The following is a 25,792-nucleotide window of genomic DNA, read 5'->3' as shown; positions in this document are numbered from 1 at the left end:
TAGTTAGATCTCTTTCTGTCACCACATATTTGACCCCCTTTTCCCCGTCTACCTCCCCCTTCCCGCTACCTCCTACTCTCTGGTTAAGTATGATTCTTGACACTATACAGTGCTGATTCTGTGCATGAATGTGGAATTTTTAGCATACATGTTTAGAATATAAAGTCTTTAATTCTACCCACTTATTAAATAGCTTAACAGATGTCGTGCCTATATTATGTGCCAGGCATCATTCTAGGCTGGAAAAAAAAGTAGGGAAACAGGCATTCGCAAGCCATTTTTTTAGTTTGCTTGTCTTAACCTTATTCTATAGCCATACTATGGTTTCTGTATATTAAAATTTTGTTCAAAAATACATATTAATGAAATTTTTAAATTCACAGCGGACCTAGAAAATATGACAAGTGCTGAACGCATCACAATTCTTCAAGAGAAACTACAAGAAATCAGAAAACATTACCTGTCATTAAAATCGGAAGTAGCTTCCATTGATCGGAGGAGAAAGCGTTTAAAAAAGAAAGAGAGAGAAAGTAAGTGTTTTTACCTTACTTTACTTAAACATAAAGCAGTTTATGATTTTGCAGTGAGACACATATGAGTTTGTCTCTGTATCTTCAGGCAAGTTCTTTAATTTCTCTGCCTTCCTTTCCTCTTCTATTAAATGGAAAAAGTTTTACTTAAAGAAAAAATTACCTCAAATCGTAATGTTCACTTTCATGGAGCTTACAGTCTGCCGCCACAAAGTCTGAATAGATTTTAAGTTAGTGGAAAGCAGCATGACGAGAATAGAGTGAATGTGAGGGGAAAGAGTCGTCGCCGTCTCTGTGCTTGGGCCGCCATAACGAGGGCCGCCGACGGGGCGGTCCTAACCCCAGACGTGTCTTTCTCTCCATTCTGAGGCTGGAGTCCAAGGGGAAGGTGTCAGCAGGTTTGGTTTCTCCTGAGGTGTCTGTCCTTCGTTTGCAGATGGCCGACTTCTCACAGCGTCCTCACATGGCCTTTCCTCTGTGCACGGGGAGACAGAGTCCCTAGTGTGTCTTTGTCGTATCAGGACACTAATCTCACCGGATCAGGGCCCCAACCCGTGTACCTCTCGAAGGCCGCGTCTGCAGATACTGTCACATTGGAGTTAGGGCTTCAACATAGAATTTTGGGGAGACACAGTTCAGTCCATAAAAAGGTCCTAGGCAGAGAGAACAGCAAGTGGTCCCTAAGATAGAGTTTCTCAAATTTGGAGTTATTCATGTTGTGGGCCAAATACCTCTTGGCCTTGGGGCTGCACTGTAGGCTCTTCAGCAGCCTCCTCTGTCCTCTCCCCACTGGATGCCAGTAGCACCTCAGAGTTTTGACAACCAAAAACATCCCCAGATGTTCCAGATACTCTCCAGGGGACAAAATCGTGCCAAGGGGGGAATGCTCTCGGTGCCTCTCAGGAGCAGAAAGTGAGCCAGTGCAGAGAGAAGGCTATAGAAGCCTCAGCTGGGTAAGCAGGAGCCAGATCCTCATGGGGCCAGATGAGGAGTTGAGATTCTACTCTAAGTAGATAGAGAGCTGTTTGAAAGTGTTAAACAGGGAAATGACATCACAATTTCTAGCATTATAAACATTTCCATCTGCCACATGGGAAGTAGACTCTGGGGGGGCAGTGGGAGCAGCGGCGTCGATCGGGATTGCAGTACGTGGTGGTGACATGGACCAGGATGGTTTCAGGAGAGACGGGTAGCAGTGGGTGTCACGTTACCAGCGCTTGCTGACGGATCAGTTGGTTGACGAAGAAGAAACTAAGGCTGACTCGTTGGTTTCTGGCTGCAACAACTGGATACGAGGGGCCAGGTTTGGAAATGAGGAAGCTCTTGCAAAGAGGTTATAGGCTGGGGAGCACAGAAAGGACGTTTTAGCTGTGTTCCTTTTCGATACGCCTAGTAGGTGTCCACGTGGCATGTCAGGCGGGCCACGCATGTGTCCGTGTGAGCTCAGGGGAGAAGTCAGGACTAGAGATTTCATTTTCTCAAGTCATTGGCATCTCTGTAGTACAGTCGTTACTGCAGGTGGGTTTTCAGGCCCCTGTACTTGAGTGAATCCACGAGGGAAGAAACGTGGGTAGAGAAGAAAAGACAGAAAGCTGGGGCAAGCCAGCCTTCACAGGTCGCACTGAAGAGGAGCCAGAGCCGGCGAGACTTGAGAAGGAGAAGCTTTGAGCGGAAATGGCGGCCACGGGAGGACTTTGTGGAGGACAGTGGTCAGCTGTGTCAAATGCAGTAGCCGTGCTATGAAACCTTTAAGAAGCAGTTAGTCTTCCATTCTCATCGCCATTTAAATTCATAAGAAACTTCAAACATAGAAATAGGAGTGGGGAAAAGATTTTCAGGTGGGTTACAAATTTGTCCTTTTGGATTCACACCCCTTTGACATTCATTTCATTTTACAGAAAGTCTGTTCTCTTATTTCAATGTCTTAATGGACCAAACACGCGAATTTTTTTCCCCTTTTGTCCGTGAAGGAGCATTTCCTGGTCTCTCTTTTTTTATTACTCATGTGGTTTGGCACGGTCTGGCTACTGAAGTTACGCTAGGTTTTCCTTTTCTTACATTATGGTACTGTGAGAAGTGACTACTCTTTGTAGCTAAATGATTTTGGAGAATGCAGCAGAATTTTGGCCTAAGGGCCAGCGTTAGCCTCGTTTTATTATGGCGACCCGTGTTTCGTGGCTCTTGACCTGGTTTCCCTTGCCCGCAGGTGCTGCTACGTCCTCATCCTCCTCTTCACCTTCGTCCAGCTCCATAACAGCTGCTGTTATGTTGACTTTAGCCGAACCATCAATGGCCAGCTCCTCACAGAACGGGATGTCAGTCGAGTGCAGGTGACAGCAGGACTTGCTAGAGCACTTTGCACTTAATGGCTGGCGAGGGCCACGTCTTTTTTATACTGCACAGTGGCACAAAAAAAATGAGACAAGCACTATTTTATATTTAAAAATTGTTTCTTGACAAGCTGACTTGGCACTTAAGTGCACTTTTTTATGAAGAAAAAGTACAATGAACTGCTTTTCCTCAAGCAATAATTGTTTCCAACTTGTCTGGGAATTGTGTGTCTGGTAACTTAAAGGCCTTCCACTGTGGCGAATGGAGGCTTTTCACTGCCTGTAGAGACAATACAGTAAGCGTAGTTATTGGGTGGGCCAGAACATGGTAAGATAACTTACTGTATATGTATTCCCTTGTATTTTGTTAAAGCTGGAGCATTTGATATTTTTCCATTTATTTATGAAAAAATATGAACCTATTTTCATTTGTACAAGCTAATTGTTTTTTAAAGCAAGTCACCTTAGGGTGGCTTTAATTGTATAAGTCAAGCACATGTAATAAATTCAAAACCTGCAGTTAACAGGATATCAGACATCAATCCTGGTAACCAAATATTAAAGATTCTCTTTAAAAAAGACTGAACATGTTTACAGGTTTGAATTAGGCTAAAAGGTCTTGCAGTGGCTTTTCATGCCCCTTCAAATTGGAATGGAACTACTGTACTTTGCCATTTTTCTATAAATCAGTATTTTTTTTTAATTTTGATATAATACATTGTGCGAAAAAAGAAAATGGCTAATAAACTGTATTAAATCTTAAACAATGTATAAAGATTGTACTTAGCCAGTTCAAAGTGTATATTTATTCATAATGAATTATAACAGTTATATTTTTGTGTTTTCTTGTAAATGTTTCTTTTCTTTAAATACAGATAATTCATTTGTATTGCTTATTTTATTATGAGCTACAACAAGAGGACTTCAGGAACAAGTAAAACTGTATTTGTATGGTTCAAGGTTATTGATATGAACTGTCTCAAACGGATGGTGGTTCTTTTAAGTATAAATAGCTAATCAGAGTGGTAGGCCTATAACGTTAAATGCCTTGTATAAAATCCAAAATGAACGCAAAATCGTTTTCACTTGTATTGACTTTATGTTGTATGATTCCAATCTCTGTTCTGTTTGGCACTTGTATTTAATTCTACACCTTTGTAAGACATTTGTATATTGCGGGTGTGTTCATTCAAGCTATTTAATACCTGGCACTGTTAATACACAGTACTTTACTGTACAGACTGTTTTACTGTTTTAATTGTAGTTCTGTGTACTTTTTTTGAATGGGGCTGGCATGTTTTATTTGTTTTCTGGCAATACGACGTGAGAATTTCGAAGCGTTTTGTTGTAGATGCTAACGTGTCAGAATCCTTTACATTCAACTTTTCTAAGAAAAGCATTTTTAGTCTTGTAGTGTGTGCTTACAGTAACTAATTTTGTTGAAAATGGTTTCAAGTTAACTCAAATGTGTACAGGACTGTAAAGATTTGTTGACAGCAAAACATTGAAGAAAAAGCTTATAGAATAAAAGCTATAAAGTATATATTAGGATCTGCAAACAATGAAGAATTATGTAATATATTGTACAAATGTAAGCAAAGGCTCTGAAATAAAATGCCATAGTTTGTGAATCCTTGATTTTGTTTCTAAAAGATTAAGTAATTTTAGTTCATTCGTGAATGTGATGGCCGACTGGAACATCTATCTCCAGCAAGTATTGTCAGGAGGAATTAATTGACATGCAAAGAAGGGAATATTCTCCTTATAAAAATTAAAAGTCCACTAACCAGATGTGGGATTTATTAGGCATTTGTGTATCTTTGCATACACTATTTTGCTTGAGTCTGAACGTGAGTACTTATGACTTGGAGATTTGTCTAAAGAAGGAAATAAAAGTTGTTTTATTTTTTTCTTTAACACGCTGGAAACCATTCATTACCAGCAGCCGGGCCCCCTCCTCCTTTTGGTGTTTTAATTCGAATGGACCTTTGCGGGTCGCCTACTCTTTCAGTGTTCTCTACTCATTGCACATCGAAATCGCTGTGCATCCTTAAAACAATAGTCCAGACTCAAGCCCAGACCTTTAAGAATCTGAGATGGTGAACAACCAAAGTGACTCCATCTTAGGTATAAGGCTCCATCTTAAGCACAGGCCAGTTCCCGGAAAAGCTGCAGATAGCAAGACGATCACCCCACCCTAGATTCAGCCAATCAGAGCAACTATGGAAAGTAACTCTCCAAATTCCCCGCCATCACCCAGCCAATCCTGCTAAGAGACAAGCTCGTTGTACCAATCCTATAACGCCAAGACATCGCTCCCCATGCTTACGATTTTTCCCTTCAAATCCCCCTGAAGCCCCATGTTCGAGACTGCCTCCTACTCACTGCTGCGTCGGTGTGCGGTCCGGACTCCTGAAATAAACTCCCTCTTGCGGTGTCGGCTTCTTGGCGGTTCGTGGAGATACGAGTCGGGGCATAACAATGGTACCCGGATGCCGATCTGTTTGTAAAGGTCTCCAGTGATTTTAATACGCATCTGGGTGAGAAGCACCACTTTACTTCGAAACTTTTAGACTCGATAATTAGGGTTTTATTTCCACCCTATTTAATGAACTTTCCACCAAGAGAATATCCTTCCTTTAAAACAAAAAGAAAATAAACTTTTTTTAAAGACCTATGAAGTTCAAATTATATTTTTAACGCATCTTTGGGATGATCCTTTATTTTCACAGAAATTTTAGTTTAAGGGTCAAGTTTTAAAAAAATCTATTAGTGCTTCGTAAGGTCCTAAATACTGGACTCCAGAAATGCCCTGGGAATTCGATGTCAAATGTATTTTGGAAAAGCTGTATGTAGTGCATTCCCTTCTTAAGAGATTCAGTGTTCCTTGGAGTTGAGTTGCATACCCTTGGGCTTCTCTGCCCTCTTCCTCCCCTTCCTCCCTTCTTCCCAGCTTCTCTGGAGACTGAAAATTTCATGATACTACTAGAAATCTGACTTAAGTTTTCTCCTGGTCACCCAAACTACATTTTATCAACCTAGTTTACAATCTATGATAAAATTAAGAGTCTTAGTGTTTTCCAAGACCTTTTTTTCCTACTGAAATACTGACCTGAGGCTGAGGTCTTATTAATTTTCTTAGCCTGGGGAGATTGGGGAAGATGAAGCAGATCCCATGAAACCCCTAACTTTTTTTTTGTTACATGTTTTCATCTGCATTTTCCTGGGAAAAGAGTCCTTATGTTACCAGAGTGGGATCCTCTCCCAGCGCGTTGTCCAGGTTCTTGATGAACAAAGAATTGAGCAGGACACTGAAATACAGCAGAAAAGTTTTATTAGAGGGGAAAGTCCACTTCCAGAAGTGGAAACGGACCTGAGCAAGAGGAGCGTGGCTCAAAAGGTCTAGTAACTCAGCCTTCGAGACTTTTATCCCTTTCTGCTGTGGGTGGTTACTTTTCTTAGAGGAGTGGGCTTCCTTGATTGACAACTTAGATCGACAGGATTCAGTGATCTATCATTTTGCATTCTGCGCATGTGTGTTCCCAGAATTCAGTCTGTTATAATGATATTAATGAACTTCAAGGCATGTGCATCATATAATGATGGTATAATGAGGCTTGGGTGAGTTGAACTTCCTTGGAGGTCTTCATTGTGCAGATGCGAGTGACTGGCTTAAACTGGCACCTAATTCTCTGCCTAATGGTTTCTTTCTGTGAGTTAAAAAAAAAAAAAAATGCCTTCGGGCTTGCCTGATAGTGGGCAGATTAGGGCCAACCACTCCTAAGACAGGATGACCTCAGTGTCATTGAGGGCAGACTCAGAAACCCCCCTAACTAGTTTTCCTGCCTAATTCTTCTAAGAGCCATGAACCCCCTCCTTATTAGTATGGACAGGAGGTCTCTTCTTCCTTATCTGCTCCTTGCTGAGAATGGCAGCAGTCCCTTCCTGACTCAGTCAGAGTGGGGTCTTGGGTTTCCTGCTGGAGGGCCACCTCAATCCCTAGACAAGGAGAAGAAGATATGAACTTGTTATTTAAGTCATATCTATTTCTATTATTGATTTGCCTGTTGAATAATGGGAAACGGTCTTGGTTAATATATTTCTTTAAAGAGTTAAAGAAAAGAAAAAGAAAAAGACCTTTGGCCTAAAGTCCCCTCCTCGCTCAGACTCTAAGTGCCCTGCCTGGTTTAACAGCATTTCTGCTTAACAATGGGCTGATGACCCTTATCAGTAGCCAGAGGATCTGAGTCACCAGGGTAATTATGAGAATTTGAGGGAGAGGGCCTTGTTCCAAAGAAAGGGGGGAAGAAAACAACCGGGTTGCTAAAAAGATTAACTCTGCGAGAGATGTCCCATTTCATTTCCTGCTAAAAGATTAAGAATTTTACAACTGATGTCCTGTCTTACCTGTATTTTAAGAAACTCTTAAAAGGGTTTAATTGTCTCTAAACGGTTAAAAACCATTTCTGAACAGCAATGGAGATTGTTTTTGTAGCTCTCTGACTTCGACCTCTCTCATATTCTTATCGTCTAGAAGCGTGTGCTGCCTTTCATTGTGAGTCCATTTCTCCAACTAATTTTAATCTGCTATTTAGAGATTCGGGGCTAACATCATATATAAATTGTAATCCCCCGGAGGAATGGTTTTATGGTTTAGTTGTGTAAGTAATATGTATAAGATTACGTATTAAATGTTATGGACAGGGAAACAGGTGCACAAGAGTTTGAAGTGGCCAGTATGTACGCATACAGGAACGTGATGGCCAACGCCCAACGCGATGGTGACAGAGAGATGCAGACCGGCACACTCAAGGGCGGTTTACTGGAAGTGGAGTATGTGAGCAAGAGTCGAGAGGAAGAATAAGGACAGCCAGATGCGATAGGGCTGCGGCCCTCCACACAGGAAGTGATTCTTGGCGTACCGTTGGGAAGACGGGAAGGAATGGCATTGGGAGGGAGACACGGAAGGAAGGATGGGTAGAATTTCTTCATTAGGCTGCGTAGGAGAGGCGGAGATGCTTGAATTGCAAATAAGGAGAGTTGGATTTTTCATCTTTGCGAAATACTATACGGTAATAATTATGGCAAACCAAAATAAGGGATTCAGAAATCAAAACCAGGGCCAAGCTGTTGGATTTTTTTTTCATGAACTGAGGTGGGATATAAAAGGTCATATATATTCCCAGTGACTTCTGTAAAGCCACTTTCAAAAACCCAAGTCTGTTCCCATGGATTCAAAGTCAAATTCTATTTTACCACCGAAACTGCTGTTGTGGTGCGTTCGAATCCAAGACCCATGGAGCCAATTGAGGTTAATTATGAGCCTTTATTAGCCGGCCGGCGACTGACTCTCCCCACTAGAGAATCAGCCCCGAGCCTGCAGAGGAGGTAGCTTATAAAGCTTAAAACCACATCAAACAAGCAAGCAAATTTATAGACGCAGAAGTTAGCCATTAGTACATCTTTGCACAGGACATCTCCTAGAACTACACCCTAGTTATACATTAAGCAGATTATAGAAGCAGAAGTTGGCTGTTATCGTCTGGTGCAAAAATGTTTCTGGGGGACTCTTAAATCTTATAGCAAACAGGGACTGATAGACAGTTCTGTTATCCGCATCCTGGCGGTGATATTATTTTTCCTTTGTGAGCTGGCGCTTGAAGATACCACTCTGTCTTGCCTTCGTGACTAGCTTAATAGATTTTCCACTTTTACACTGCTCAATTCAATTATCTATCTATTATTTTTTATCACTTGAAAGTAAATTTACCAAATATTGACTAGCTTTGGTAAATATGGAGATACAGAGTACAGTGTGAATAAGACACCCATTTACATCTTAAGACTGAATAACACTAATGCAGATATACGGAGGCTTGGAACAAGATTATACCTCTTATAAATGCCGGAAAATTTCCATAAGCGATGGCATCTGAGGTGGTCCTTGAAGGATGATTACAATTTTGCAGGTGAAAATGAGGGGTAAAGAGCAAGAATAAGAAGGAGTAACGAAAAGGAAAGGACTAACAAGATGGTGAAAAGGGGCTGGAATTCTAGTAAGGGTTCGGAGAGCGACGAGTCTGGGAAGCTAGGCAGATTAAAAAGCAATTCTGAGTGCCAAGCATGGGCTTTTCCTGGTAGGACAGCATGGCAGACCAGGTTAAAGCTGTGGTCTCCAACTGTTTGTTTTTAATTTCGCTTTGAAATAATGTCCAATTTCAGAAAAGTTGCACGAGCAGTACGAAGTAGTCCCATGTACCCTTCACACCGGTTCGACGACAATTAACACCCGAATCCCCGCAACCTCCTTCCTTGAGAACCTCCTCGCTCTCCAACAATTCCGGGGTTTCGTGCGCCCTCTCTCTCTGCGGGGACCGACCCCCACTTCTGGCCTGGCTGATTCCCATTTACACTTAGGGCCTGAGCTACTCCTGGGAGATGCTTCACTCCCAAACTCGGTTTCTCGGGAACCGAACCCGGAAGAGAGCGGGCCGCAGCCCGGCCCCGCCCTCTGGTGGCTCCCGCCGCCGGTGTCTCCGCCCACGGCGTGGCCCCAGGGGCGCCGAGGCGGAAGGGGCGTGGTCCCGGCCGGAAGTCGCTGGGACCCGGAAGTGCAGGCTCGTGTGCTGTGGCTCCAGAAGTCCTCGGGCTGAGAATGGCTCCAGAAGGGAAGACCAAACGGAGGAAAAAGAAGAGTGCTCAGGAGGGGTGAGTCTCGCGCGCCACGGGACCCTGCGCTCGGGGGGGTGAGCGGTGGCGCCGGTGTTGCTGAGTCTCTGGCGTTCGTCCGCAGGGAGAGCCCGGACGACGGCGGTCGTGGGCCTCTGACAGGAGACTACCTGGTCGGACAGGTCGCCGACAGCTTAGTCCACGGCGCGCGCCCCTCCGGAGGCGCCCCAGGTCGGCTGGCGGCCCTCTTCAGCTCCGTGGAGCCTCAGCTTCAACCCGTGTTCGTGCCTGTGCCTAAGGTAAGTCACCGTGTTCCCCTCCTAGTGGCTCGACAGAGCAGCTTGGAAGTAAGAATGTGCCATGCAGGCTATGATTTCTTAACTGGGGCAGATAGGATGAATTTCAAGTAACCTTGCATTATTAGACATACCAGTGAGAGAAAAAAGACTTAGAAAGAGCCTCCCAAATTATTGGAAAGGATGAGATCTCACACATAACTTCAAACTTTTAAAAGGAAACCACCAGAAAAAGGACACGGGATGAGGAGGAAGAAAGTACAGCCCAAAATCAAAGACCACTTTTGCAAGAACCTGCAAAAAAAGTGAAAGTGAAGAGGAAACCTTCTGATGCCGAGAAAAAGTTGGCAGACAGGTTAGTAAAATTCTCTTAGTTGATTGAAGAAATTAGAAATTGAGGAACTTAATCTACAATGGCTATCTTAACTTTTTGCTCATTTTGTAGTTTTTAATGTGGAAAATCTCATACACATTCAAAAGTTGAAAAGATAAGGACCCCCCTCTCTGCGTATCCAACATCAACTATTATTAAGATGTGGCCAGGCTCATTCCATCTTTACCCCATTCATATTCACCTCATTAATTGTAAGCAAACTTAAATCTTACATGTTTCATTTGTAAACATTTCAGCATGTATAGAAAAGATGAGTTTGATTTTCTTAAACTTATTCAGAGATCACATTTTCTCTATCAGCCTAGGTTTTTTTTTTTTTACAGTGAATTTGAATCATGATCCACATAGCATAGCATCTCGGATTCCTAGTTAACTCTCTTCGATCTCCCAAGCCACTCTTCCATCCTCTTTTTTTTTTGCGCTCAGCAGGTGGTCTTGTCTGTTCAGAGAGCTGTCAGTTGCTAACAGTTGCAGTCTGTTACTTTTTATCCTATTTAATGTATCCATGTGCATCCTTAGTTTTCTCCCCTTTTGCTCAGGGAAGTTGTCGTCTCGTCCCAGATTAATTCAGGCACCGGTGCCGTGTATACCGTGCACCTCCTCTTCTGCCCCCTCCGGGATTATGCCATCAGATGTACTTTTCTGTTTTACATATTCTTGACTTATCTACCATATATACGTGCTCAAGAGTTTCACCTTAAAAACACCAACCGAACGAAACCCTGCTCACAGTCCCGTGTCTCTGGTACCACTCCCTCAGTTCCTCCCTTCACAGTCAAGCTGCTAGAAGCAGAAGGCTTCATGTGCACGCTCTTCCTTTTCTTGATCTGTTTTCTCTTCCGTGCCCTTGACAGTCTGCGTGTCGTGCTTGTCTTTCCTTGATCTGACCATGTTTCTGAAGCAGTCACTGAAGCCATCCTGACCTATTTGTCATCTTTAGCAGGCCAGACAGGCCCTGTCTTATGAGTCTTCTCTGTTAACGTATCACATGGCTGCTTTTCTTCTGGAAGCTCTTGGATTTTTCCATAAGTCTCCTCTGATTCTCCTTTTGTTTGTTATTGGTGGAACCTTTTATTCTGACTGCTCCTTCAGTGTTGATTTTCTTCAGAATTCTGTTCTCAGTCATCTCATGACCTTTTTTCTCCCTTCATTCTGGGCCATCTCATTTGTGCCCGTGAGCCACCATTCTGATCTCTTTCCTGAGCTTTAAAAATGTATGCCGTTGCCCACTGGCTGCTGCACCTGTATGTTCTGTGTACATTTCTAATTCAGGACGCTCCAGACTGAGTTAGTAATCTCCCTCGTCCAACCTTATCCCCTTCCTAATTATCTTCTGCTCTGCTGCCTAAGTAAGCTTTTTTTTAGGCATTCTGGACGTCCTCGGTGGCTCTCCAGCTTCTGTGGGCACAGTGCTTCTTGACCTGGTTCCCGCCCTACAGGACTATCTCATTTCCTTTCCTCCTGCCGGGGCCTTTATGTACCGTAGCGAGCAAAACACGAGACATGGACCTGCTCCTCGGTGGAGCTCGTGTTCTGCTGGAGGACTCGTCACGGCTAGCGTTCACGTGCCAGACACCTCCTTTCCTCTGAGAAGCCTTTCCTTTTCCTCTTGTTTCTTTTATGTTTTTACACCATGTATTATAAATGTTGCCATTTTATTGAGAACTTCGCCTGTCTCTTCAGACACTGTACGACTGAAAGGCCTTGCATTGTGTTGGCAGAGGCTGGAAGTGAGCAGGCACCCAGGAAATAGTGAATGCATGCGTAACGCGTACTCCCCAGTGTCTCCCCTCACTCCTTAGGATCCCGGATCAGTTCTCTTCTTGTCGGAGTCATGCTCAGACCTCACTTTATCCGTGGCCACCAACACTTCATATTGTATTTGCTATTTCAGAATTTACTTTTGACAAGCAGTGCTTTAACTATTACAAACTACTGTAAGTAGGAAATCTCAGTGTTCCTGTTGGCCAGATTGCTTTTACGTAGCAGCATTTTGCAGGCATATTAGCCTTTACAGACCCCGGGGAGTATTGCCGTACCTCTGGAGCCGTAGAGCAGAGAATGGAATTAGGCAGCGGGAGAGTGTGAGCTAAATCTCGAAGAGCTTTAAATGAAGCGATTTTTGTTTAAATGAACTTTTGTTGTTTGCTATTACCTGGCAGTTTTAACATCTTCAAAACTGAGCTTAACTTACTTTTATTCTTGAGTGAATGAATGACTCCTACTTCTATTCTAAAGATACCAGTTACTTTTTGATGATGCTACTTTTAAAATTTAGATACATTTGTGAATGGTAAGTTTATATTTAGGAAAGCCAGAAGTGGGTGGAAAATATTTCTAATCACTGTGTTTGTCAAACTAGACTTGATTTCTTCTTTTTTACCTTAAAAAGAGAAAATGCTCTAGCAAGTGCTGATTTAGAAGAAGAAATTCACCAGACACAAGGGCAGAAAAGGAAAAATTCTCCATTTGGTGTTAAAGTAGCCGGTAAAGACGTACTTGATGATGTAGATCACACATTTGCAAATCAAAGGAAGAAAATTCAGATCAACCAAGAAGAAGAGAGATTAAAGAATGAGAGAACCGTGTTTGTTGGGAATTTGCCTGTCACGTGTAATAAGAAGGTGAGTATGTGATCTGTATATTGTAAGGATTCAGAGAAGTTACTTCATAACTTTATTTACTGTTCCTTTATTGAATGAGCACATAAGTCATGGATATATAACTTTGTTATAAATGATTACAGAAGTCATTCATAGGTTGATTCCTGTATCTACTCCTCCTGTGCATTCCCTTGGTCACTGTTCCAGTTCAGATTTTGACAAATCTTATTTGAACTATTGCAGTGGCCCCTATCTGTTGTTGTTTTTTAATTTTTTTTGACATGTCTTATTTTTTTCAAATACCAGTCTGCTCATACATGGTCCAAGAACACACAAATAATAAACCAAGAAGAAACAGATGTTAAAGATTGGTCTTCAAACATTATAGCCAGTGATGCCACAATTCCCTATGATCTCGCCAACATAAAACCATATCCACACCTCGGAGGCCACCAAACCATTCAGCAGAGCTTCCTTAACTGTGAGCTTTTTGAAGCTACCAGTTTGAGCGCTAGTGACTATTCTTTCAAGCCCTGAATAACTGTAGGGATCTCAGCAGGAGTTGGAGGAACCAGCTCAGCCTTGGTATAGTGCCACAATGTGGCCAGTCGTGGCTTCGAGTAAGTCACAGCAGCGTTTTCCAGCGCCGGGGCCTTCTCCGTGAGGTTTCGGATAAACTGGGCCATAGTTCTAGGATGGGACGTCCGTGGCCTTCAACGGCTGGTTCCTCCTTTCTGTTTTTAATTCCAGCCTTATCTCGTGTCACAGGCCACGAGAAGGAAAGCTGAATTATGTGCAGGGATGTTTATCTTTCCTTCACCGCTTTTTCCCTAGCACTCGAAACAGTGCCTGGGCCATGGTAGAGGGCTGAAAATATTTGTTGTGTAAATGAATGAACATGTCCTAGTTTCCCCACTACGTGGAGGGGTCACAAAACCAAAACACGCCCTTTCCTTTGTGTTCATGTGATAGGCACACCATCAGCAGTCTCTGGGGTCAAAATCCTGCTCTTCTTTTGAAGGACAATTTGAATTCCACTCTCTTAAAAACAAAATGGTACAAAAAACCTACTTCCTGGTTTTTCCCTTTTTCCTTTGCACTTTTGTCTCCTCGCATTTGATTTATGATTATTTTGTAGAACAGAACACATTTCTTTGTAGCATAGCTTTGGTTATCCAGCTTCCTGTTAGATTTTAAGTGATTCACAGGCACTGGTGCTTTGCACATTTGATACATTGTTTACAAATCAGGATTGAGTGTAGTTCTAGCTGTAAAACGTACGTTCTTCACATCCTGAGCCAGTCTAAGAATAATGTATGAAATTCACACTAGAGTTTTCTTCAGTCCTAATAGTCCTGTTTCCAGACAGTTGGGGAATTTCTCATAATGACATTAGCTTCCTCAAAATTCATTTCTGGTTTAAGCCAAAGTGAAATGATGAGAGAACCTGTGGAATATATAATCTTAATGTACATGTAAACATTATCAAAGATTGAAAGACCAAAATGTGTACTTATGGATCCTAACATGAACTTGAACTGTGTTTTCTTCTTTTTTTTGTAAGTTTCAGTAAAATTTTTTTGTTTTTCAACTGAATAGTCACCTGCTTTTCCTGAAATGTTCTTAAAGCCTGGCATTAAAAGATTATCACACAGTTTTACATAATTCCTTTTTATAGCATTTATTCGGTGTTCTGAAAGTGGACTAAAATATGTGTGTTTTTTATTTTAGAAGCTGAAGTCATTTTTTAAAGAATATGGACAGATAGAATCTGTACGATTTCGTTCTGTGGTATGTTTTCTTCCCCTTTAAAATTGCATCGTTCTAAATGTATTGCATTTAAATCAGACGTCGCTGTGTGGTGTTAGTGGGGGAGCACTTGACTTTAGCCTTTCGGGTCAATAGATTCATATCCAGCCCAAGGGAAGAGTCACCCTTAGCATCTGTTGCTGACTCTTGTCTTTGTTAAATAGTTCAGCGAGTTCACATAGTGAAATCCTTGTCACTAAGGCCAACACTGTGTTTGGGAGGGTGGAGGGGCGACCTGTTTGCTGTGTCAGTCGAGTAGGCGGAAACGTGAATACTTCCTGAATAGCATTTCTGGAATCATGGGCATTCAACATGGGGGTTTGTGTGGCTGTTGCAAACAGACTTGTACTCTGAGCATAAAAGGATGAATTGTTTTTTTGAAAATCGATTTAATGTTAAAACTTTATAGAAATGAATGGTATCTGACTTCATCAGCCGAGCACCCTGTAGGCCAGTTATAGCCATGTTTCTTGGAACATGAAAGAAGCACCATTCATGTCTTTTAACATAGTTAATGTGTTAGAATATGACATATGTATCAGAAATGTTTATTCTTTGTCTCTGCTCTTACACGACTCAGAATGGAGTTTCTCAACCTCGAGCCTGTTGACATTTTGTGCTGGATAAGTCTTTGTTCTTGGAGGCTGCCCTGTGCATTATGGGATGTTCAGCAGCATCCCTGGGCAGTGCCCACTAGATGCCGGTAGCTCCCGGCCAGCCCCAGTTGTAACAACCAGAAATATCTCCAGACATTGCCGGACGTCCGCAGAGGGCAGAGCGCCCACCTCTCTAAGTGGACGTTTCCCAGGGTCTGGCCACGGTCTCCGTGATCGCCATCATGGCGTTTGTTTCTCCCTTTCAGTACATGTATTTTGTCTGCCCCTCCGAGTCCCACTTCCTAGCCTTGCTGGGCACCTCCACGTGGGGGTCTTGCCAGCACCCCACTTTCAGGACATTCGCATGGACCTGCAGCTAGCCCTCACCCCAGCCCATGCCGGGTTTTCTTATGACTTGGTGCCACCATGCTGCAAGCTGTGTCCTTGCTCTCGACTCTTCTTTGGCCCACCCATTCTACTGTTTGTCACCTCTGTCTTTCACCTGTGCTTCCCAAGGTGCGTCATTCCTTTATTTTTCCGTTGTTCCACTTAAGTTCTCCTTACTTCTTGTAGGAATAGCTGCAGAGGCCCCTTGTGGTTTCCACCTGCAGTCTACCTTAAATTTATCCAGCATGCCACTGTGCACTCGGTCTTCTCAAAGGACTTCTTCCCGTGACTCCTGCCCCACCTCTCACCCCCAGCACACTGCAACACTGTCGTTCTGATTAAGCATTTCCCTAGAGTGTTTTTAATTACATTATATCAGAGTAAGATATTTAGAATTCAGTTAATTAAATATAATTAATTAGAAGTAATATTTCAGATAATGAATTTTCTTTAATGTTCTTTTTTCCTCTTAAAAGATTCCAGCAGAGGGAACTCTGTCTAAAAAGTTGGCAGCGATAAAGTAAGTTTATAAATTAAAGGGAGTAGTCTTAAACTCTTCTATTTTATTTGGATAATACATTATGCTTTCTTAGTTTCCTTATACGTGTAATAGTGTATATGTTTCTCAGATGTTCGTCGTCAAGCCTGAACCTAAATTGTAAAGTCATGGAAAGTATCGTAAAATAATTACTAGAAAAGGCACCATGAGAAACTTTAAGGATGTTTAATTGGGTGTAGTGTTTGAAGAGAATAAGAAAGTTTGTATCCAGATATTTTAGTATAAACCATAAATGCCATATTTCATCAATTCTAAGGCACACCTTTTCTCATATCTTAAAATTTTTGAAATTAAGATATATCAAAATCAGGGGTGCCCCATCGTCGATTGGCTGGTCAGGTTCCAGAGAGAATTCCTGTTTGCTTCCATCGGTCCACCTGGGGTTACTGCCAGCCAAGACCTCTTTAAGGTCTCTCTCTGAGGGTTCGGGGACCATACTGGTCGTGTGGCAGGTGCTTCAAGTTCTCAGGGGACTTTTCCTGACCCTTTTTCTTTCTAGTCCCAAGGGCAAGATATGGCAGGTTTTCTTGCTCTCCATTTATTTCTTATTTTTTTTTTAATTGAAATATAATTGACACATAACAATATGTAAGTTTTAAGTCATACGACCTTGGTTTTTAATTTACCTTTAGTTTTATGCAGGAATTTTTATTAGTCTCCCAATCTTGGCAGCTTCTTCTGTCTCACCGGTACTTGAAATGATGGATTTTACAACCAGAGATGTATATATTAAATAATACCCATCCCTCGATTTACGAGTTTTTTTTTTTTTAAGTGAATTTTTTAATACACGGTATATCCCCACCCCTACCCCCCACCCCTGTTTACATGGACTTTTTATACACGGTTTCCATTTATACGGTCTCATTTTACACAGTTCTTAAATTTTCACCTTCATTATTGGCGATTACTTTTTCTAAAAAACAATAGCTTAACTCAGCGATGTACAAAGAACTAAACTAATACTAACACACAATTAATGATCTTCCCATTCACTGGCTAGCAGATAGAAAAGTGTGGGTGACTACTGGTTTTTTGGGATTGGTTTTATAAATGTTTTTACTGTAGAAACTGAAAATTATGAAGGAAAAATGTCTTCCTTTTAAAATACTTTTAAAATATCGTTTACATAATGCACCTGTCACACAATTTTAGAACATCCAAACATAAACATTATATATTTGCCACGAAATACAACTTCCTTGATCCAACCTTTAGATCAAGGCATTTTTTCCACCTTTAACATTGATTATATTAAACGGTGTTTTAATGATTTTAATAAACTTGAAAATAATGTAGCACGTACAGTTTACAGAAGCCTGGATTAAATACACAATTTTAAGTTGTATCAAGAATATTGCTTTAACTTTGAGTGTTATGAAGCCGTCAACTTTAAATGCTGGCTGGAAAGCAATATGGCCAGAAGTGGTTGTACCAGGGAATATGGTTCCAACAGCTAAAGAATGACTCACTGGCATTATTAATTTATTAAATAAATTTCAAGCAGAAGGTGCTACCAGTTTGAATGTAAACGATATTAACGATTTACTGGTCGATGACGAATTAACTGATAATGAATTAATTCATTTAATATCTGAAGCCCTTCCTGCCAATGAATATGGCAGTGACCTTGAACCAATTTCATTCATTGCAGAAAATATTTACAAAGCTCTTCCATTGGCCACAAAACTGAAAACTGCAATTCTAGATATTGATCCAAACATCCAATGAGCTTTAAATTTTCGGAGAGATTTTTTTAAATGTTGTAGTGAATATTTAAGAATTTATGAAAACTTTCAAAAGACGATGTTGGAAAAAGATCATCCAAAAACATAAACATAAATGATAAAACCAAAGCAGCACTTCCAAATATTTTGAGCGATGAAGATTGTGACTTTTCGCCAATTAAAAACAGAAGGTCGATTACAGTAGACACCATCAGTGAGTAAAATTTATTTTGGTTTTTCTGAATTTTCATAAGCATTTTTTTGAGGAACTATGCGAAATATTTTTATGCCTTACATTGGCCTGTCGGTTTTTGTTTTTCATACTGGTGGGCTCTTTTTATGCGATTTTCTTCCACATAAAAAAAAAAAAGATGTGGAACGGATAATCACGCAAATCAAAAGACAGGTAAATATTAGAATCCGTATGCGTAGTTACATTAGATAAAATATAACGATGTACTTTAAAAACATTTCTGGGAATCTTGTCACACCAAGAGTTTTGAACTGCAGCAGTCGCATTTGGCACCTTGGCGAGCTCGTTCCCACGTTCGTTTCTGACGTGGAGCTGTTCGGCAGGCCGGGCTTTCCCGGTGTTCTCCCATAACCGTCTCAGCCCCGGGCGCACAGTGCTTGAAGCCATGTGTCCTTGACTCTGGTAGTGTTTGTCGAGATGACCAAACACGAGCCCTCTTGTGTCTAGGGAGTTGTTTAGATGCCGTGAGGAGCGGATACAGCCCTTCCTCTTTGGGCCGTACGAGCTTTTATTGCTGATGAGGCTGAAACCAGGGTCCTAATTTTCAGCAGAAACAAGGTTCCGAGAGGTGTATGTCATAGCGGTGCTGAGAGGTTGGGGCGCCAGAATAATGGAGTTCGCGCACTGTGATGGCCATCAGCCTACCCTGCCCCCAGCCGAGAAATTTTAAATTTAATTGTTTGGATAAGTAACGAAGCAAATGGTTAGAAATAAACAACTATAAAAGTGTACACAGTGGAAGGTTTCGTACGACACCCTTTTCCTGGTCAGCCAGTTCCCTGCTCCGGGCAGACGCTGTCTTGACCTCCGCGTTAACCTGCCCGGCCAGGGACGGTTTGTGCATTTACAGCTCGGGGCGCGTGTGTCCTCCACCTGCTGACGCGGCGGGGTTCAGCATGCGCGCTACTCCTCGCCTTGCATTTTCCACTGACCCCCTCGGAGGTCTGTCGCCAGCAGTGGGAACACTGCCTCCCCGTCCGTTCTCTTCAGAGCATCCTCGCATCCAGAAGGCGCACGGCAGCTCGCTTTACCCAGCCCTCGGTGGGCGTTCGGTGCGTGCAGTCTCGTGGCCATCGCCATAATGCTGGCGTGAGTGACCTTTGCATTTAGCAATTTTGCACGTTTGTGATTTTGTCTGTAGGATAAACTTCTAGAAGTGGAATTGCTTAGTCGAAAAGGTGTTTGCTTTTGTAGTGGTGAGTGCTGTCCCATAGAAGTGCAACCTACTTGCGGTCCCACACCTTCGAGCGTTTCGATCATAGCCTGATAGGTGAAAGTGGTATTTCTCATTCGCATTTCTCACGTGAGAGCATCTTCTGTATATTCAATACCCTGGTGATTCCTTTTATCCGAACTGTTGCTTCCATTTACCGTTTTTTTCTGTTGAGTTGTTTCTCTTCCTGATCTGTGAGATGTCATGGAAATCAGGCTTTTGTGATTTGAGTTACAGATATTGTTTCCTGTTTTCATTGGCTGTTTTGCTCTGCTTATGGGGGATTTTGCCATGTAAAATTTTTGCTTTCTCATTTAGTCAAAGAAATTTTCTAACTTAAAATTTTTTTAATTTTAAAAAGAAATGTAAAGTTTTTCTATTAAGGTATAATTTACCGTCAGTAAACTGCAAATACTTAAAGTGTATGATTTTAACATTTCGTATGCACTTATGAAATCATGGCCACAGTCCAGATACTGAATACCTCATCACCCCACCCTGCCCCTAGCAGCCACTGAGCTGCCTCCTGTCTGTATGCGAGTCTGCATTTTCTAGAATTGTCTGTGATGGACTCATCATGTAGAATGTACTCTAGTCTGACTTCTTTGGCTCGGCGTGGCGGTTTTGAGCTGCATCCATATTGCTGGATGCTCAGTGGCTTGTTCTTTTCCTTGCCAGTGGTTCCCATCACGTGGACGTGCCGGTCGATGGACGTTCACTTGCCTTATCTTCTGCGTCGCTGATTTGATCCTCCACTTCATTTGATCTAACGTCAAGTCTCCCTGTTATATTCTTCCTTTCTGACTGGTTCTTTTTTGTGTTTAATATCTCCATATTTGTTTTCTGTCTCTTTGTTAAAGTTCTCATTGAGTTTATGTGCTCTTCCCCTAAGTTCATTGAGCATCCTTATAACCAGTGTTGTGTGTGTGTGCTGCCGAAGCAAGCACTATAACCCAGTGTTTCAGTAGATTGCTTGTCTCCATTTTGTTAGTTTTTTTTTCTGGAGCTTTGTTCTGTTCTTTCACTTGGGACATGTTTCTTTGTCTCCTCATTCTAGCTGCCTCCCTGTGTTTGTTTCTACATACTGAGTAGGGGTGCTAAGTCTCCTGGTTTTAGTAGGAGATGACCTGGGACTCTAGCCGTCCTCTGTCTTACTCAGCCACCATCCCCGCTGGTTTTCACTGCCAAAGTTGTGGAGGCTTCTCTCCCTGGCACTGGAAACCTGGGCTGCGGAGCCTGCTGTGGGTCTGGGACCCTTGCCCCTCAAGGGGGACCTCCGCTGCTGAGAGTCCTTCCCGGTTCTCAACCACCCCACGCTGGTGCAGATCCAGCCCGTTTGTGTCTCCGCCCCCTCCTACCAGTCTCCATGTGGCCTCATGTATGTCCCCAGTTGTAGGACTTCTGTTCAGCTAGACTTCAGGTGACTCCCAGTGATGGCTATTTATGGTTTAGTTGTGATTTTGATGTGGTTGTAAGAGGAGGCAAGCACAGCATTTTCCTACTCTGCCCTCTTGACTGGAAGCCTGTGGCTGGCCTTTTTGAGGGTGTTTTTGAAGAGCAGTGTAGAGAGTACTGCTGTTTGGCGGTCTGGTGGGGACAGGGGATTCTCTGTTGTCCTGGTCTGTACTCACCCAGGGGTAGGAGGCTGCCCTTCCTCTGGCCACAAGGGGTCTTCTCTGTGCCCTGGGGGGACAGGGTGTGGCACCCCTTGCCCTGGAGGCTGAGCCTTCCCCATACCAGCTTTGGCCCTTTGTCCTCCAGGCCTGACCACCAAGGACGCGCTCTGCCTCCTGCCTGCATCGGTCGTTCCCTGGGACCCTGGCAGAGCACAGTGGAGCAGAGCCTGCAAGGGCACACTTCCCGTGTCGGCGGCCTCCGGGGGTTCCATGTCAGGCTCACCACACACTTGGATTTAGCAGTTAGTACGATCATAGCCAAAATCTTCCCAGCCCACTCGTGCCGGTCAGGTGCCTCGCCCGCGAGCCTCTGCTGCCTTCTGCCTCCTCAGATAAGCCTGTCCTGTCTTAGTTTTCAGGCTGCTTGGTCCCCCATGATTTCAGCTCTCTGATGGCTTCGACAAAAGTTACAACGTTCTAGGTTATTTGGTGTCTTCGTCTTTAGGGTGGGAATGATGCCCTTTCTGGCTTTCTCCCTTCTGGGTGGGAATAAAAATGTAGATGTCACTCAGGGCTGGGCGTGTGAGTCCGTTCTTTAAAAATCCTCCGTCAGGCTTGATTCCGGACGTGCTCTTGCCAGGGGCGCAGGCCAGAGCCGCGAGCCTGCGGTCCCGGCGCCGAGCAGCCGCGCGCTGCAGCCGCTGAGATTTTCGTAAGTCACTTTCGTAAGTCACGTCGATGTCGTCTCAGGGTTTGTCCCAGTCTATTCAGGCTGCTGTAACGAAATGCCGCGGGCTGGGCGGCTTGTAAACCACAGCATTTATTTCTCACGATTTCAGGCCGGGAAGCCCGAGATAGGGGTGCAGCAGCGTTGTGTCGCGGCGACGGTTTGTAAGCCAGCCCTTCTCTGTGTCCTCACATCGCTGAAGGGTCTGGCGACTCCGTGGTGTCTCTTTTAAAGAGCACTAATGCTGTTCATGCAGACCTTACCATCATGACCTAAGCGCCTCCCAAAGCCCCCAGCAGAGATGCGAGATAAGCGAGACGAGTCTTATCTGTGTTGATCGAAAGCAGAAAACAAGCTGTGTTTATTTTAGTGACTTTGACATTAACAAGTTTTATATTGTATTGTGTGTGTGTAGACGTAAAATTCATCCCGATCAGAAGAACATTAACGCTTACGTCGTGTTTAAGGACGAGAGCGCCGCGGCCAGAGCTCTGAGCAGGTAACCTCATCTCTCTGGAGGTTTGAGTAGTCACTGTATTGAAGTATGTGTGAGCTTTTTTAAATCTTTGGTTTCACTTTAGAGCAAATGTGACAGTAACTCTGCTCATTTTTAACCGCCATTTTCCCTTTATGTGTAATACAGAAATGGGGCCCAGATTGCTGACGGATTTCGTATTAGAGTTGATCTGGCATCGGAGACCTCATCTGTAAGTAGTACGTGACTTGTTTAAAGAAGTTAACTCGAGTCTCACAGAGAGGAACGTTTTCCTCTGAGCTTTTGTTAGGAGGAGGATCAGCAGCGCGCGCGAGGGGAGCACAGGGGGAGGAGCCTTTGGCCGCTGCGGTCACGGTGTTGGTGCCTAGAGCAGCACGGGCCCGAAGTCACATCAGCTCCAGGAGCGCGGCTTCCCACTGCCACCGTTATGCATGGCCGTGGGCGATGGGCTGGGCAGACACCTTGCTTTACAGACTGAGGTTTAGAAAGTTAGATTACTAAGTAGCTTTTGAGGCTCTACTCTGTCAGCTGTCAGTGCTGTAGGAGGTCCCAGTGTAAAGGTGAAGATGAGCGGATGGGCAGATGATGGCAGCCTTTTCTGGTAAGCGCTGTCATAAACGCACAGGAATGGGACATTTGCCTTGGCGAGGTAGCAGCAAGAAGGACAAAGGGGAGTTTCTAAGAGAACAGGAGTTAATCTGTCTTTCAAGAGGAGTTGGTATTACCTGGGCAAAAAAAAAAAAAACTTTAAGACGATGAGTCCTGAAAAACAGTAGAAATGGCGGCCCCGCACTGGATTTGCGTAGGGATGGCAAGAGCTCGATGCAGTTGGGGGGCGGGGGGCAGGGTGGCGAGGGCAGCAGTACGAGCCGCCGGTGGACAGGCAGGGGGAGGCTTGGTCCCCACGGCACGTCTGGGTCTGTCTGGGCCGCACAAGTTCACACGCCGAGTGACGTGGTCAGGTGTGCGTTTTACAGCGGTCTCGCGAGGCGAATGAAGGTCGGGTTGTAAGAGGCGTGAAGGACATTACTGGCGGCATCGGTGACCTAGTCGAGAAGTGGCAAAGGCCTGGTTGCCATCCCTGGCTTTGATGGTGGACCTAGCACAGGGTCAGCAAACTGGCCCGAGGGCAAACCCACCGTCCCCCGCTGCCTTTTTAAATGAAGTTTTATTAGCATGCAGCCACACCCGGTAGGATAAGTATGGCGCTGGAAGGGCAGAGGCCCCGCGGCCCGTAGAGCCTGCCGTCCACATTCGCCGTCCGGCTTCACCCGCACGGAGCACACCTGCCCCGAGCACGGCCGGTGGCAGGCAGTGCTCCCTGTGAAGAGACGCCCACTCCCGCAGCCTCCCTCGCAGTCCAGGGGGAAGGGCAGGAGAGACAGTCAAGCGAGGGACCCGCGTGTGGTTAAGTCAGGAGGTGGAGGCCTGTCACACACGTGGCGTGAGGAGAAGGCTGGGTTTAGGGTGGCTTCCATCGTCTGCTCCAGTGAATGATGTTTATTGATCCTCTTTGTGTTTCAGAGAGACAAGAGATCGGTGTTTGTGGGGAATCTCCCGTACAGTAAGTTTGCTTAAATAAATGGGCTACTTCTGATTGTTAAAATAATGGAAATAACCACTGAGTAGTCACTTCATGTTTTGCTCTGAAAGTAACTTTAAGAAGTGTGGACCGTGACCTGGCTGGTGTCATGGGGTGCTGGCACGCTGTTAGCAACGGCCCCAGCGGCTCCAGGCTTCACCTCCACCTGGTCGAATGTGCTTTTAGAGGTTGAAGAGCCTGCGGTCGAGGAGCACTTTCTGGACTGCGGGAGTGTCGTGGCAGTGAGGATCGTGAGAGACCCGGTGACAGGCGTCGGCAGAGGGTTTGGCTATGTGCTCTTCGAGGTATGGAAGACTGATGTGTGTCACTGTCCTTTGAAATGTACCTGGAGGGCTCGTCACCACTGTTCATCATTCAGACACACCTGTCACTGCCACCTTCAGGCTCTACCTTAAGAAAACTAAACTCATGACGCGCCGTGACAGACTCGTGCCTACCCAGGCGTTTCAGTTCCTTTATCCTCCACGCCAGTGTCATTAACGTTTTAGATGCTGGATATTACGGTATAACTTAATCTCTACCTTCTGTAAAATGGAGAAAAGGACTGGCTGTTCACTCTTTATACAAAATTGGTTTTATTTAATTCACTAAAACTAACCTACGTTTTGTGTCCAACGTTAGTGGACTCTACCGTCGTGTGGCTCTTCAGTTTTTCTAACTCCCATGACATTTGTACATTATCTCTCTTTCTTGTGCCTTCTTTTTCATAGTTGAACTTATCTGCGAACACACAGGTTCGCAACCTGTGTTATGTTGTTTTCCGTGGTGTAAGCATGTCTTGAGCGATGTAATATAACTTTACTACCTTTTCCCTAATGTTTCTCAAATGCCGGACATTTACAGTGTTTTCTATTTTCCCCTGTAAGAATGAAATTGGAGTGATTATGTTTTTTTCTCTAACTGTTCACCTGCATTTTTGGGTTACTTCTTTAGGACAGATACCAAGATAAGTAACCATTTTTAAGGCTCTTGACATGTATCACCAGATGGCTTTAAGAAAGGTCTTCGTGGCCTCATTGCCGTATTGTATCATACTGTTTCTCTGCTCTGTCTTCTATTACTTGACAAGTTTCTAAAGTCCTTATAAACCATCTCGTATACTCAAGATTGTTAGCATGTAGTGGCTCTATATTAGAATAAAAGAATAATAGAATTTTGGGTCTGAATGGTACCCTCCAAGGCATCTACTCCAGCATCTCAGGGACTGCTCTCAAACCAGCAGATACAGGCGCGCTTTTGTAGAAAGGGCCTAGTGAGAAGGAATTCATTGGTTTGAAAGATTGCATATGACTCACCTAGTTAGTTGAAACTTCGTTTTACAGTAAGAAAAACCTATTGGATTGTGATTTACAGTTGTTAGGCGAAGTTTCAATTAAGTAGATATTTGACAAGGCAGCTGGAGTGCTTCCTGGGGGAAAACGTGGGGAGGAGGATTAAAAGCGGACCGCAAGTTCGTAAGCTTGCTTAAGCTTGGGGGAACACTGGCCTTGGACTTCTTGGGTGTGGAAATGGGAGGGGCTTCTTTGTGCAAGCTTGAAAACTATTCTGATCCATTAAAGTTGTAATTTTACTAGTTTCTTTGCAGACGCATTTCTGATTGAAATTAATATGTTGATTTTTATTGCAGAATACCGATGCCGTTCATCTTGCTCTGAAATTAAACAATTCTGAACTGATGGGAAGAAAGCTCAGAGTCATGCGTTCTGTTAATAAAGAAAAATTAAAACAAAATTCAAATTCCAGTTTGAAGAATGTTAGTAAACCTAAGAAGGGACTTAATTTTGCTTCCAAAAAGGTAGGACATTCCGAAAGTTTATTTATTGGAGAAAAAGCTGTTCTTGCCAAGAAGAAAAAGAAAGGACAGAAGAAAAGTGGACAAATTAAGAAACAGAAAAAACGGAAGTAGCAGTCCGAAGCTTTCTCTTTCCCACTGGGTACTGGTAATAAAAATGTGGTAAACCCACGTAATGAGTTTCAGAATTTT

The 25,792-nt window shown here is 43.6% G+C and overlaps 2 protein-coding genes and 1 pseudogene across 6 annotated transcripts in view; 2 read left to right on the top strand and 1 right to left on the bottom strand.

Moving 5' to 3' along the window:
• Window positions 1-4,498, top strand: part of ARID4B (AT-rich interaction domain 4B) — a 113,452-nt gene extending 108,954 nt beyond the window's left edge. For all 5 annotated transcript variants that reach the window (XR_004955470.1, XM_016163384.2, XM_036235599.1 and 2 more), the window contains 2 exons: window positions 384-530; window positions 2,737-4,498. Coding sequence is in view for 4 of the 5 variants with exons in the window: in XM_016163384.2 (XP_016018870.2) it covers window positions 384-530; window positions 2,737-2,864 (275 nt within the window). In the remaining variant the exon portion in view is untranslated. The remainder of the gene's footprint in view (window positions 1-383; window positions 531-2,736) is intronic.
• A 4,956-nt stretch (window positions 4,499-9,454) lies between these two features.
• Window positions 9,455-25,772, top strand: RBM34 (RNA binding motif protein 34). Its single transcript, XM_016163427.2, has 11 exons — window positions 9,455-9,568; window positions 9,654-9,828; window positions 10,044-10,180; window positions 12,612-12,843; window positions 14,554-14,613; window positions 16,091-16,134; window positions 22,125-22,208; window positions 22,353-22,416; window positions 23,730-23,769; window positions 23,974-24,092; window positions 25,436-25,772. The coding sequence occupies exons 1-11, from the start codon at window positions 9,516-9,518 to the stop codon at window positions 25,712-25,714; spliced, it is 1,287 nt and encodes a 428-aa protein (XP_016018913.2). The 5' UTR covers window positions 9,455-9,515; the 3' UTR covers window positions 25,715-25,772.
• On the bottom strand, window positions 13,102-13,549 carry LOC107520064 (annotated as a pseudogene).
• Window positions 25,773-25,792: the final 20 nt, after the last annotated feature.

The sequence above is a fragment of the Rousettus aegyptiacus genome, unplaced genomic scaffold (genome assembly GCF_014176215.1).
Source record: "Rousettus aegyptiacus isolate mRouAeg1 unplaced genomic scaffold, mRouAeg1.p scaffold_m13_p_18, whole genome shotgun sequence".
Lineage (NCBI taxonomy): Eukaryota > Metazoa > Chordata > Mammalia > Chiroptera > Pteropodidae > Rousettus > Rousettus aegyptiacus.
The sequence above is the reverse complement of the archived record's forward strand: the minus strand, read 5'-3'. Positions and strand labels throughout refer to the sequence as shown.

Coding starts and splice junctions, on each gene's coding strand:
- RBM34 (XM_016163427.2), top strand. CDS start 9,516: ATGGCTCCAGAAGGGAAGACCAAACGGAGGAAAAAGAAGAGTGCTCAG. Junction 10,181..12,611: donor GAGAAAAAGTTGGCAGACAG/GTTAGTAAAATT, acceptor TACCTTAAAAAG/AGAAAATGCTCTAGCAAGTG. Junction 22,209..22,352: donor GCGGCCAGAGCTCTGAGCAG/GTAACCTCATCT, acceptor TGTGTAATACAG/AAATGGGGCCCAGATTGCTG.